General features: G+C 69.9%; 3 protein-coding genes across 3 annotated transcripts; 2 read left to right on the top strand and 1 right to left on the bottom strand.

Annotated features, from left to right (window-relative positions):
- Positions 1-585: 585 nt before the first annotated feature.
- On the bottom strand, positions 586-1,320 carry CHLNCDRAFT_26343 (hypothetical protein; the record flags this gene model as incomplete). The annotated part of the gene is made up of 3 exons (XM_005844768.1): positions 586-786; positions 844-973; positions 1,145-1,320. Coding segments are annotated over 3 exons (507 nt in total), but the record flags the coding sequence as incomplete, so codon positions are not given.
- Positions 1,321-1,705: 385 nt separating this feature from the next.
- On the top strand, positions 1,706-3,573 carry CHLNCDRAFT_138269 (expressed protein; the record flags this gene model as incomplete). The annotated part of the gene is made up of 4 exons (XM_005844870.1): positions 1,706-1,798; positions 2,056-2,803; positions 3,028-3,172; positions 3,351-3,573. 4 exons carry the CDS (start codon positions 1,706-1,708, stop codon positions 3,571-3,573), a joined length of 1,209 nt encoding a protein of 402 aa, XP_005844932.1.
- An 816-nt stretch (positions 3,574-4,389) lies between these two features.
- CHLNCDRAFT_138268 (hypothetical protein) lies at positions 4,390-12,847 on the top strand (the record flags this gene model as incomplete). The annotated part of the gene is made up of 22 exons (XM_005844869.1): positions 4,390-4,483; positions 4,592-4,739; positions 4,932-5,036; positions 5,307-5,364; positions 5,534-5,811; positions 5,975-6,129; positions 6,290-6,423; positions 6,641-6,754; positions 6,860-6,938; positions 7,131-7,239; positions 7,477-7,569; positions 7,783-7,822; positions 7,951-9,259; positions 9,478-9,572; positions 9,701-9,781; positions 10,026-10,151; positions 10,348-10,440; positions 10,663-10,773; positions 10,956-11,032; positions 11,251-11,354; positions 11,599-12,012; positions 12,249-12,847. 22 exons carry the CDS (start codon positions 4,390-4,392, stop codon positions 12,845-12,847), a joined length of 4,416 nt encoding a protein of 1,471 aa, XP_005844931.1.
- Positions 12,848-12,890: the final 43 nt, after the last annotated feature.

Raw genomic sequence — 12,890 nt, 5'->3', positions numbered from 1 at the left:
GCAGCGGGCAGGGTGAGCGAGGCGCACAGCGAGCGGAATCAGGCATGTCCCTGCCCTTCGCCAGCACCACAGCCAGCAGCATCACAAGGAGCAGCGCTGCCAGGAAGGTGCAAGCGGAGCAGCAGCAGCCGCTGCAAGCTCGAGCCACCCACCGCTGCCGCTTGGGCGGCGCTGCCGCCGCCGGCGCCGCCTCGGGCTCGCTGCCCGAGGAGGGCGAGCGGTCGCGCTTGTGCCGCTTCTCTTTCTTGTGCTTCTTCTCCTTCTTGTGCTTCTTCTCCTTCTTTCCACCCGCCAGCTGCTTCAGCTCCTTGACCTGCAGCAAGAAAGGGGCGCCCAGGGATGGCAGGGGTAGGGATAGCCTCAGGCATCGACTCCAAGGGCACGCCACCGGGCCGGCTTGCCGCAACCTTCCTTGCTTGCCGTGCCGCTGTGCTGGCGCTGCCGGGGCCGCCTGGGCTCCCAAGCACCCACGCCCACACACCACAACAGCACTCGCTCCCACAACAGCACTCGCTCCCACAACAGCACTCGCCCACCACCCTCGCCCTCGCCCACACAGTACGCACACACACATTCTGGCTGTCTTCACGCACACCCCTGCGCTGCCACCCCGCCCCCCACCTGCTGCTTGATCTCCAGCATCTTCACCGGGTTGGCCACAATGTTCTTCCGTGCCGCCAGCTCCTGCTGCTTGATGGCAAACAGCGGGTCGGCGTGCAGGCGCTGCCACATCTCGTTGGCCGAGGCGGGGGTGTCCTCGGAGTAGAAAGCAGGCAGGCGGGGGGCCTGGGCGGGGCCCCCCGGAGCCGCGGTGGCGCCTGTGGGCGCAGCAATGGCGGCGACTTCGCCGCCGCCGGCCGCCGTGGCGGCGGCGTTAGCCGCGACGGTCGCCTCTGCCGCCGCCAGGCGCTGGTCGGCCTCCTGGCGCGCCACCAGCCCGCCCTGGTACATCCAGTCCAGGCGGTCGGCCTTGCTGCGGGGCGGGGGAGCAGGGAGGCGCAGCCGCGGGTGCACAGCTCGGTTGGGACGGGAGTTGGCAGGCCCGCCTGCTCAGGGAGCTACACCAGCGCTACACCAGACTTCTCTGCTTCTTCCAGGCACCCTCCCCTTCAAGCAACCCCAGCACAAACGCAAAGAGGCTCACATCTTGTGCCCCGCCGCCTCGGCCACCGAGGCCAGCTCCTCGCGAGCCCGCTCCTCCTGCAGCTGCTTGGCATACTCCTTGAGCTTCTGCTCCTCCTTGGCCGCGTCCTGCTGCCGCTTCCACACCTCCTCCAGGTTCTGGATGCGCCCCGGGTGCCATGTTTTCTGCACGCAGAGGAGGCAAGCGGCGGCGTACGAGCAATGGGTGGCGGCGGGTGATGGGCGGCGGGTGGCAACCCGGGCGGCTGGGCTCTGGCACACCTGCTGCTGCCCCAGTCCTCAGCTGAGGGGCCTTACCTTGTTCAGAAAGGCCAGAGGCCCCGACTTTTTGCCCATCTTGCCAGATGGGAGAGGCTAACGCCTGTAGGCCCGCTGCAGACCCTTAGCAGTGTGCCCGCAGCACGGTGAAAACGCCGAGGGCAGGGAAGGCGGGACTTCAAGGTGGCCTGCATGGGGACGCTGAGTTGGCCGATGCCCACATCTTGAGCCTCCCCCACGCCGGCCAACGCCGCAGACCGCACGGTCTAGCAACCGTGCCAGCGTTTCAGACCAGGAGAACGCAATGGCGAACAACATGAGGCCAGCTTGTGGTGCCCTCCTCCTCCTTGCGCTGGCGGGGCTCGCCTCCGCCTCCCTGGAGCTGCGGACCGTCCAGGTGGGGGTTTCGCGCGGCGCAAGGCCTGCGGCACCTCCCGCCGGCCTGCTGGGGCTCTCCAGCTCGCCCACTCCCAAGGCGCTGGCCGGGCCTTCTGGGCCCTGCCTCGCGCGACCGAGGCCTCGTGCAGCCTGTTTGGCGTGGCGCAGGGGCGTGGGGCCCGCTCCCCACCGGCGCCCCGCCGAGCCGGGCCTAACCCCCACCCCTCGCCCCGCCGCTCACTCCCCGCACCCTACCCCGCTGTCCTCTCCACGCAGGAGGACAGCCAGCCCGGCGAGAGCAGCGGCACCTACGCCATCCTGGAGAACGGCAAGCTGGTGGGCATGGTGCAGCGGTACAGCGCGAGCGGCGCGCCGCTGCGCCGGCAGATGGGCCGCCGCGCGGGGCCGTCTGACGACGTGCTGCCGCCGCACGCGGAGCGGCTGGCCAACCGGGTGAAGGCCCGCATGGACCTGGTGGGCGCCATCCACGACCAGCTGCTGGCCACGGGGTGCCCCTTTGCGCGGCAGATGGCGCTGGCGCGCATGCAGGCCGCCGCCGCCGCGCAGGGCCTGGTGCCCGGCGACGGCGACGAGCTGGCGCTGCCCGGGGCCAAGCTGTTTGGCGAGCCGGAGCCGGAGGACGGCGAGGCGGAGCACCCGCCGGTGGGCGACAGCCGGGGGCCGCACATGATGATGATGATGCGGGGCCAGGACGAGGTCGAGGAGCAGGAGGCCGGCCCAGGCCCCTGGGCCACCCGCGAGGAGCGGGAGGCGTTCCTCAAGGCGCACCCCGCCTTCCCGCGCCCCGGCATGATGCGGGAGCCCGACTTTGATGATGCGCTGCCGGACCCCGCCGAGCACCCCGCCTTCCCCCGCCCGCTGATGTGGCGCGAGGCCGACGCGGCGGAGGCGGGCCAGGGCCCGGCGTTTGACCCGCTGGCGCATCCCGCCTTCCCCCGCCCGCTCATCATGCGCGACGGCAGCGAGCGGGAGTGGCGCAGCCTGGCCAACACCGCCATGCCAGGTGCGCGGCAGCGCCGAGCCGCGGCCCGCACACCAGCCGGACGGTCCTCGCTGCCTGTGCCTGATCCGGCCGCCGGTGCCGCCGAGGCGCGACGCAGCTTGGCCCCGCAGCCTGCCTCCTCGCTGCCCGCCTGGCCCTCGCTCCCGCTGCCGCCTCTGCTGCGCGTCCTCCTCAGCCGGCTCACGTTCCTGCGCCTCCCGGCCGCCCCCTGCTGCCTGCCGCAGTCCCCGGGCTGGAGCCAGAGGTGAACTGGCGGGTTCGCGACGAAGCCGGCAACCTCAACTGGGGCCTCATCACCTTTGGCGTGCTGTCCGGGGCCTGCGCCGCCGTGTGGGGCGCCATGCTGGTGCAGTACTTTGCCTACTGCAGGTGCGCGGGCGGGGAGGGAGTTGTACTGCTTTTAATGGCCGGCCCACGGCGCGCTTGATAAACGCCCCAGGCCAGCCCCAGACCAGCCTCTCCTGCTGGCTGCTTGGCGCTGTTGCGGCTGTGCTCTCCCTTGGGCTAAGCACGCCGGCCCCTCCTACCCGCCGCCTGCCCCTTGCAGCGCCCGCGCTCAGTGCACCGGCCGCGCGTGCTTCATCTTCCGCGCCGGCTCCGGCGGCGAGGGCCCCCTCAAGCCCCTGCTGCATGAGGGCCACCTGGAGGAGCTGGACTCCCCCAAAGGCTCCCTCAAGGAGGGCGTGGAGTATGCGGCGGCCCACGTGCCCGCCGCCACCCGCAACGTCACCATCCTGCACTACGAGGCGCTGCCAGCCAGCCAGCAGTGAGGTCCTGTTGCTGCGAGCCGGGCATGGTGGCGCGCTGAACTTCCGACGCACGGCGCCAGCTGTCCGGCCTCGCCGCAAGGCCCGCCGCTGAACGCCCCACTCTATCCACCGCAAGCAGGGCGGGTGGCCAGCCGGCCGGGCGCCCCGCGCCCTTCCCCTCTGCTTGGCATCCGCGCCACCGCTCTTGAGTTCACCAACGCCAGTTCCCCTTGATTAGTTGCCACACCGTACTGCACACTGGCTCCACTTATTTGGGTTTCTTCCGGGCGCAGACTCCCGTGCAGAACGGGCTGCATTCCCTTGCCTTTCTTTGTGCTTCCGCACCGAGCCCCTTGTGAGGCCTCGGGTGTCCGTGCTGCGCTTCTTCAGCAGCCGTTTCAATTCACTGTAGACTACTACCTCACCTGTTCTTGCGATCCCCTGTAATCACCTTCCTTTGAAAAAACAGTGGTTTGGGGCTGCCATGCGAGGCAGAGCAACGGGACTCGGCGGAGGCGGCGCCTGCTGGCGCCATGCTGTGCTGCGCCAGCTCGGCGGGGCATGAAGGCGCATGGTGGCGCGCCGCTGTCCCGTCACGCCAGGGGCAGCATTGTTTGGACGACTGCGATTCTGCTTTCAGCAGCAGACGCTTAACCACCCGAAGTCTTCAACGGCGAGCAGTCGGTCCGCACTCAAAGGGGCCTGCGTTGGAACAGCGCTGCCGCCGAGGGTGCAGGCGGTCCGGCGCCAGAGCGCAGACTGGCGGCAGCTCTGGACCGCCGCCGCCGCCGTCCTCATGGGCTCTCGGCGCCGCTAGCTACTGGCTGACCCCTTGCCATGGACTACTTCCTGCGGGCCTGGGGCATCTCAGGGCCCACCCAGTCGCCCAAGCCTTACTACCTGACCGACCGGGTGCTGGCATGCGTCTATGGTGCGTGCTGCTGCTGCGGTGGCAGCTCCTGTGCCGCCTGCCGCCCTGGGATCGCAACAGCTCCCCGGCAGCAGTTCTGAACGCTCCTGGTTGGCTTGGCATGCGCAGAGGAGGACCGGGAGTCGTGGAACAAGTCGTACCGCCAGACATTCCTGTCAGACAGCTACAAGGTGTACCTGCAGCAGGCGGCGCAGGAGCTGCGGGCCATGCGCAACGGCCCAGGCGGCGTGCAGCTGTTCAACCTCTCGCCCGCCTGGTGCGCTGCGTCTGACGGCCGCGGTTCCTCCGTCGCAGGCACACGCCGGCGCGCCTGGCAGCACGCATCGCAGCTGGCTGGGAGTTGGGACGCAGCGCTGGCGGCGTGCCCACCTGCCTGCCCCATGCCGTCCTCCTTTCCCGAACGGCAGCTCCACTCTGGTGCTGTGTGGGCCTGTCCCTCCTGCTGCAGGCGCAATGTGGAGGCGTACGCCCTGTTTGACAACAGCGTGTTTGAGCTGCCCATGGAGATCTGGGAGAAGCCGTCGGGGCTGGCGCTGTGCCCGCTGCACATCCTGTGAGCGCACCCGCCGCCTCCCTCCCTGGCCCCGGCCGGGCCGCTGCGCTTGAGCCTCCATGGCTGCTTGGGTTGCACCGCTTGGCGGCCTCGCTGGCTGGCGGCTGCTGCTGCTGCTTGCCGGTCTCACGTTAGCGAAACCGATCCGTCTGATGCTGTCATCTGTCTGATGCTGTCGTACAGATGACAGCTGATGCTGTTTGTCTGATGCTGTGCCTGATGCCCGTGTATGACCTGCTCATCTGCCTGCCTGCCCCTGCCCCCACACAGGTTCATGATCTGCTCCCAAATCCACTCCTGGCTATCGCTCTCCCCAGACAACATCGTGGTGCGCTGGTTGGGGGCAGTACTGCCGCTGTACTGCTGCACTACAGTGTTGGATGGCAGCCTACCTGCCAGCTCAGCTCCCCATCCTGGCAGCCCGCCTGCTCCTGCTGACACCAGTCCTGACGCCGTGTGGTGTGCTGCTGCCCGCTGCCCGCTGCCCTCTACCGCAGGTGCTGCACGCCCGCACCTGCACCGGTACCGAGCGCCAGCTCATCCACTTGGTAGCCGCCTGCCACCTCATCTTCTCTGTCGGCTGCGACAACGTGCACCTGGCGCTCGACATGCTGCCCGCGCTGCGCCCCGCCGGCGGCGGCGGCACGCCCAAGGCCGGCGCCGGCGCAGCCTGGGCGCTGACCGCCAACGACAGCACCAGCAGCCTGTCCTCGCTGGCGGGCGGCGGCGGAAATGGGGGTGGCCGCGGTCGCCCGGGGGCTGCCAGCAGATCGCAGTGAGCATCACACCGCGCTGCGCTGCGGTTGCGCTGCGCTGGGCTACTCTTGTTGGCTGTGCACGCGGGCCCCGCTGCTGGCAGCTGCCGTTGATGGCGTGCCGTGCCCCGTCCTCCCATCCCAGCTGCCTGGCGCCGCTGGCTGCGTTCCACCCGCCCGCAGGCGCCTGCTGCCGGGCCAGCTGCGGTACGGCGACTACTTCTGCACGCTGCTACATCGCGAGCAGCAGCTGCCCGCCACCTACGGCCAGCCGCTGCTGCTGCGCCGCATCGTGTGCAGCCGGCTGGGCTGCTTCGCCGACGGTGGCTTTGCGCCAGGTCTTGTGTGGCCAGCGGGGGCGCCCAGCAGGCCGGCCTGCGTACTTGGCGTCTCCTGCACGCATGCAATGGACGCGTGCTGAGTTGAGCAGCGGTAGCTCCCGACTCTCGCCCTTGCTCCCGCCCTCACCGCTCCTACGGCGCTCCCTCGCTGCTGCAGAGTCCCCCATGCGCAACCGAGGCGCGCCGCAGCAGCGCACCGCAGTGCGCACGGCGCGCACGCTGCTGGTGGTGTTCCAGCGCGGTCGCCAGCTGTGGAGCCAGGGCGCCAGCCTGGCTGCGCTGGGGGAGGAGGTGAGGAGGCGCTGCCGCTGCCACAGCTGCGGCCGTGCTCCTTCCAGCCCTGCTGGTCAGCCCCCCGGTTAACCTGATCAAACGTCTACCGCTGGTAGTGTACTGCTACTGTCGCCCTGCGCGACGACACCCGTGGCCTTTCAGGCCAATCAAGAGAACCCTTTTCCTGAAGCTGTTTTTTCCCGCCTTTCTTCTTTCCATTTGTTGGTTGCCGCAGGACGACACCGTGGCCTTTGAGGTCAACCTGCCCATCAAGGGCGACGTCACGGTGGCCATCTGGTTCACAGACCACTTCTCCGAGGCGAGGCATGGTACCGCCGGTGGTACCGCGGTGGCGCCGCCGCTGCTTCGGTCGGCGGGCGCTGGTTTGTTTGTATCCAAGGACGGCTTGGGATCCCACCCCCACCCGACCAACCACCCCCCGATTGGTGTGCAGTGGGACCCCCCGGCCCTGTCTTACGCCTTCCACACCTCCTTTGTTGACTGCGCCGCCGGAGGAGTGCTGAGGGCCACGGGTGGGTGCTTACTGCTCGCCGTGCCTGCCTCCCAGGCTTCACCGCTGGGCCCCCTCACCTCCCTTGCCTGCCCCCTCCTCGCCTCTGCCTCTCATCTCACCAACCCCCGTTGCCTCCTCCATCCACGTCCTGCCTCCCGCTCCCGCGGCGTGCCTACTCAAGTACTCGCCCGCACCCCCCCCCCCGCTGCAGCCCGCAAGCTGGATGTGCCGGGGAGCAGCCCTGCGGCCTCGCAGTATGCTGAGAGGGAGGGCTTCTTTATGGACATGATGCTGAGCGGCGACCTGCCGCCCGGGACCACGTGCGCCCTGCCCTGCCCCGCTGACGTGTACCGCCTGATTGTACTGCCAGGCGTGCATGAATGTACTGCCTGTTTTGCTTGCGCCTGCTAAGCTGTGCCTGCCCTGGTGATGTGTGCAGAGCCCAGCCCCGCCTGCTTGGGTTGTCCACCGTGTTCGGTGCTGCTGAATTGCTACCCTCCCATCCCCACATCACCACCACCGCACGCATGCTCCTCCTCTTTCTCTGCCCCCTGCAGCGTGGACGAGGACCACACCACCGACGTCGAGCGGCTGCGTGGCAGCTGGGCAGACCTGATTGAGCAGACGGATGGCTGGCTGGACTTCAAGGCGTGAGCAGCCGCCCTGCCCTTCCTCTTTCTGTTTGTTTGCAACAGAAGAGCAAAGAGCGGGGGCACCCACCTGTTCTGCCGCATGCGCGGTGTCATGCGCGCCACACCCCTGCATCTGCGTTTGGCTGGGTGCCGTCCGATGCTGCTGCTCGGCTGCTGCTGAGCGGGCCTGGCTGTGTGTGGCTGGCTGCTTGCTGCCGGCGTGCTGTGCAGGGTGCCTGAGGGAGCGTCAATGCAGGACGTCATAGCACAGGTGAGGGACAGCTTCCGCAGCGGTACCCTCTTGCCTGCCCTCATCCTGCTTGGTGCCCTACGCAGCCTGCCTGCCGGCCTCCCTGCCTCCATGCCTTGCACCCCTCCCCCTCCTTTCCACGCGTGCAGGTCAGAGCAGTGCAGGGCGCCCGCCTGAGGCCGTCTCAGATCCCGCGCAGCCTGCACTCCCGCCAGGGCTCTTTTGCCTCCAGCCAGGTCCCCAGCACAGCCGTCTCCTCAGCCGCCTCCTCGCCCCACGCCGCACACCGGCCGCCGCCCATCTTCGGGCTGCCGCTGCGGCTGGAGGGAGGCGCGTCGGAGGAGGAGGCCGAGGCGGGCGGCAGCTCCAGCGCTGAGCACAGCACCGCGCCGTTCGAGGCGGGGGCAGCAGAGGCGGCTGAGGCCTGCGAAGGCGGGGGGTCGCGGTATGCCACGCCGCAGCGGCCGGCAGCAGGCGCAGAGGCGGCAGGAGCAGAGGAAGGCGCGGCAGGCGGCGAGCGGGCGCCGGCGGCGGGGATGCAGGTGCGGCGCGGCGACTCCGTCAAAGCCGCCATTGCGCTGGTGCACATTGCGGCGCAGAGCGGCAGCGCCGCCAGGGGCGGCAGCGGCCGCCTGGAAATAGACACCTCTCAGCTGGAGGAGATCCCTACAGAGCAGGTGCTGCCAGGCACGCAGCAGCGGCCAGCGCCGGCGCCGGCGCCGGCTTCTACGGCGGCGGCAGGCGCCGTGCAGGAGGCGGCGCAGGCGCTAGAGACGGGCCAGTGGACGCCTGCTGCGGCAGCGCCGGGCATGGCTGGCGGCGCCGGGCTGCCGCCCGGGCGCCCACCGCCCTCGCCCGCCTCCCCACCGGTGTTGCGCAAGGCTGCGCCGCCGCCGCCGCCGCCGCCGCTGCCGCCGCTTTCCCCAGGCACGCGGCGCCTGGCAGGCAACCAAGTGCCCGCTGCGGCTGCAGACCAGCAGCAGCAGGAGGAACAGGGCGGGAGCAGTGCAGCGTTGGCAGGGTGCAAGGCGGGGCCCGCGGCGCCGCCACCGCCGCCACCGCAGCCGCCGCTGCCTGCCGGTGCCAGCCCTCGCCGGCCCACGGGAGCCTCGCCGCCACCTCCGCCGCCACCGATGCCGGGGCGAGGCTCGCTGGGAGCGGCGGTAGGGCCCAGGCCGCCGCCGCCGCCACCGCCGCTGCCAGGTGGCGGCAGCCCGGGCAGCGGCGCGCCCTCGCCGCCGCCACCGCCGCTGCCAGGCGCCGGCCCCGGCAGAACAGGCTCCTCGCCGCCGCCGCCGCCGCCGCTGCCACCTGGCGTGAGCCCCGGCAGGGGCCCGCCGCCGCCGCCACCACCGCCTGGAAGGCTGCCGGGCGGCAAGGGCCCTCCGCCGCCGCCGCCGCCGCCTGGGGGAGCCAGAACGCCGCTTGGGAAGGGCCTGCCGCCGCCGCTGCCCGGAGGTACGCTGGGGCCTGGGGCCTGCTGCCGGGGGCAGTTGACATCAGCCAAGGCTGCATGCTGTGCATGCTGTGCTTTGCGCGCTGCGTGCATGCCTCCAACCTGCCTCACTTTGACGGTTTGGCGATCTGAATGGGGCGCAACGGTGTGTTGCCACCCCGCCGCGCGCTGCCCAGCCTTTTGATCACCAGATGGAAAACCGGCGGGCCGTGCCCTGCAGGGCAGCGGGCGCCAGGCACGCCTGCCACGCCCATGCGGCGCCCGGCTGACGGCCCCAAGCTGCGCGCTTTCTACTGGAGCAAGGCAGCCGCACACGTGGGTTGAGAGGAGCTGCCCTGGCTGGCCTGCCTGCCCGCGCCTGCTGCCAAGCCGCGCCTGCTCACCTCCCACTCACCCACCCATGCACCTATTCACCCATCCGCTCATCCTTGTGCTCCCTGCAGCCAGGCACGCTGTGGTCAGAACTTGCGCCTGTGGGCGACCTGCCCCAGCCCTACAGCTCCACGCTCACCCGCCTGTTTGAGGTGAGCGTGGGTGGGAGGGGCCAGCTCGTGCTGAGGAAGAAAGGAGGCGGGACGGGCCGGGCTGGGCTGGCGGCACTCCTTGCGCGTAGCCACCCATGTGTGGGGGTGCAGCGGTGTCGTTTCAAGTCGTTTCAAGCGCTGGCAGAGCATTTCTTGCCCGTCGGCCACCCCCGGCCGCCTCAACTTACCCGGTACCTGTCATGTGCTGCCCCCCTGCTGCGTCTCCTCTCATCCCCGTCTGCAGCTGCGCGACAGCCGCCCCGCCACCCCCGCCAGCGCGGCGCGGAGGGAGCGCGGCGCGCACGGGGGAGCGGTGGTGAAGGTCATCCCGCTGCCCCGGGCCAACAACATCTCTATCATGCTGACACAGGTGCGGGTGTGGGTGGCGTGCAGGCGGGCGGTCCTGGGCCCCGGCTGCCTCCCTGGCTGCAGGTCGCCTTGCAGGAAACCCTGTTTAATCGAAGAAACATGCTGGCTGGTTGTGCCTGGCTGGCCTGCCTGCACGCTGGTATCCTTACCGTCGTACGCCCGCCACCCGCCCACCCACCCACCCACCCCTGCGACAGTTTGGCGCCTTCAAGGGGCCGGAGGAGATCAAGGCCGCAGTGCTGAGCGGCAGCGAGCAGCTGGGACTGGAACACCTGTCGCTGCTGCTGCAGGTGGGGCCTCGCTGGCGGCGACCTTGTATTTGTTTTGTTGCTCAGGTTTCCCCAGCTGGTGCCAGCTGGTGCCAGCTGGTGCATCCCCCCGCACAGCCCAGCAGCAGCGGCAGCACGCACTTGTCTCGTGTCTGCCGCAGCCGCCGCTTGCCACATGCCCTGGCCCTGCCTGCTCAAACCACCCCCACAACAGCCTGGCGGTGCCTCCCGGTGCCACTGCAGATTGCTCCCACAACTGACGAGGCCAAGGCACTACGCATGTACCGCGGTCCCGCCGCTGAGCTGTCGCCGCCCGAGCAGTTCCTGCTGGTCATGGCGGGCGTGCCGCGCCTCGTCAGCAAGGCAAGCACAGCATGTGCAGCGCGCGTTTTGTTCGGGCTAGCGCGCCTGCCGGCGGGGCCTGCCTGCCCTGCTCTGCCCTTGCCCATGCTAGCCTGTGCTGCCTCATACCACCCCTGAACCTAAAGCTCAAAGCAAATATATACACACCCACTAGAAGCTCCCCCCTGCCGCAGGTTCAGGCCCTCATCTTCCGCAGGCAGTTTGAGGGGCTGTGCAGCGAGGCGACGGCGGGCATGGAGACGCTGCGCAGGTGAGACGGGCGCGTGGCACTGCAGCGAGAGGGGGTGATGGGTGGAGGAGGGCGAGGTCCAGGAGTGGTGGTACACCAGCGAATCGGCCTCCCTTTTTGGTGCTACAGTAGTATTGTGGTGTAAAGGTAGTAGTGGGCGTTGATCTACAGTGTTTGTTTTTGATGGTAGAGTAGCAGTGAGCTAATCTAAAATCTGCTGTGGCCGTGACCTGCTGCAGGGCGTGCCAGCAGATCCGCGGCAGCGGCCGCCTGCGCCGCGTGCTGGCGCTGGTGCTGGCCGCCGGCAACCAGCTGAACGCGGGGACGGCGCGCGGCGGGGCAGGTGCGCTTGTGTTTTCAGCGCCGGCGGCAGCGGCACGCTGCGCTGGGCACCGCCAGTGGCTTTTCTTGCTGGACTGCTGCCCACTCTGCTGTCAGCAGTGTTCCTGCTGGCGCCCTGCCCTCCTTGCACAGCTGCTTCAGTCCGGAGCACTCTGCAGCCTGCAGCCCCCCGCATGTGACGCATTCTGCTCCATACCTTTGTTCAACCTTTCTTTCTTCCTCTCTTCCTTCCTTCTTTCCTCCAGGCGGCATCAAGCTCGACTCCCTGCTTAAACTGAGTGACGTCAAGGTGACGGCTGTCCCCGCCGGTGGTGGAGGTGGCGGCGGCGGCTCCGCGACCCCACGCAAGCATCCCCCCGACGAGCAGCAGCCGCCTGCGGGCGGTGCGGCGAGCGGCGCGGCCTCCTCGGGCGCCAGCCCTGCGCAGCAGCCCCCCGCGGCCAACGGCGCGGCGGACCCGCCTACGCAGCAGCAGCCGCTGCCGCCCGTGAAGACCCTCCTGGAGTTTGTGGCTTGGGCGGCGCTGGAGCGGGAGGCGGCGCCTGCTGCCGACGGCGGCGGCGGCGTGGATGGGGAGCAGCTGGCGCGGGACGTGCGGGGCGGCTTCCTGGCGCAGCAGCTGCCGGAGCTGGGGCTGGCGGTGCGGCGCATGCAGACGGGTGAGCCGCGTGCCGGGGCTGCGCAGGGGCTGGCGGGCGGCGGCGGATGCCTGTTATTGCCCTCCCAGGAGACGTGTCTGGCGCCCCCTCGCACGTCGCCCCTGATCCGGCACCTGCCTCTGCCTCAGCGCCGCCTCTGTTGCACCTCACTGACCGCCAGCCATGCCCGCTAGTTTCAATCACGCCGCTCTTCCCACCCAAGCCATCTTTCCACCCACGCCGCCGCCGCCGTGCAGACGTGGCCGACTCGCTGCGCAGCCTGGATGCCGGCATGCGCAATCTTCAGGAGGAGCAGGATGCAGAGCTGGAGCAGCAGCAGCAGCAGCAGCAGCAGCAGGGCCTCCAAGCCTCCTCGGCTGCCGCCGGCAACGACGGCAGCGGGCTGGGAGGCGCCGCCGCGGGCAGGCAGGCTGCGTTCAGAAACGAGCTGGAGGCGGCGGCGGCACGGAGAGGCGGCGGCGGTGGCGGCGGCGGCGATGCGCAGGAGCAGCAGCAGCAGCAGGATGGCGGGGGTGGTGGCGGCGGCGAGGGGGAGGCTGCCCGCCAGGCGCTGCCTCCGTTTGCGACCATGCTGAGCAGCTTCCTGGCAGGTGCCAAGCGGCGGCAGGAGGAGCTGGGGGCCCTGTCACAGCAGACGTCGGCGGTGGTGCAGGCCACGGTGGCATGGCTGGGGGAGAGCGGCGGGGAGCAGGAGGCGGCGGTGTTTGAGCTGCTGCTCAACTTCCAGGCCGCCTTGGACCACTGCTGCAAGAAGGTGCACCGACAGATGGCGGCGGCAGCCGCCGCCGGCCCGGGCACAGGCCCGGGCGACGGCTACGTGCTTGGCAGGCGGTAGCGGGTCATCTCCTACCCTCTCCCTCCTCCACAGCTTCCTCTGG

This window comes from Chlorella variabilis, assembly GCF_000147415.1.
Source record: "Chlorella variabilis unplaced genomic scaffold CHLNCscaffold_20, whole genome shotgun sequence".
In the NCBI taxonomy this organism is placed as follows: Eukaryota; Viridiplantae; Chlorophyta; class Trebouxiophyceae; order Chlorellales; family Chlorellaceae; genus Chlorella; species Chlorella variabilis.
The sequence above is the reverse complement of the archived record's forward strand: the minus strand, read 5'-3'. Positions and strand labels throughout refer to the sequence as shown.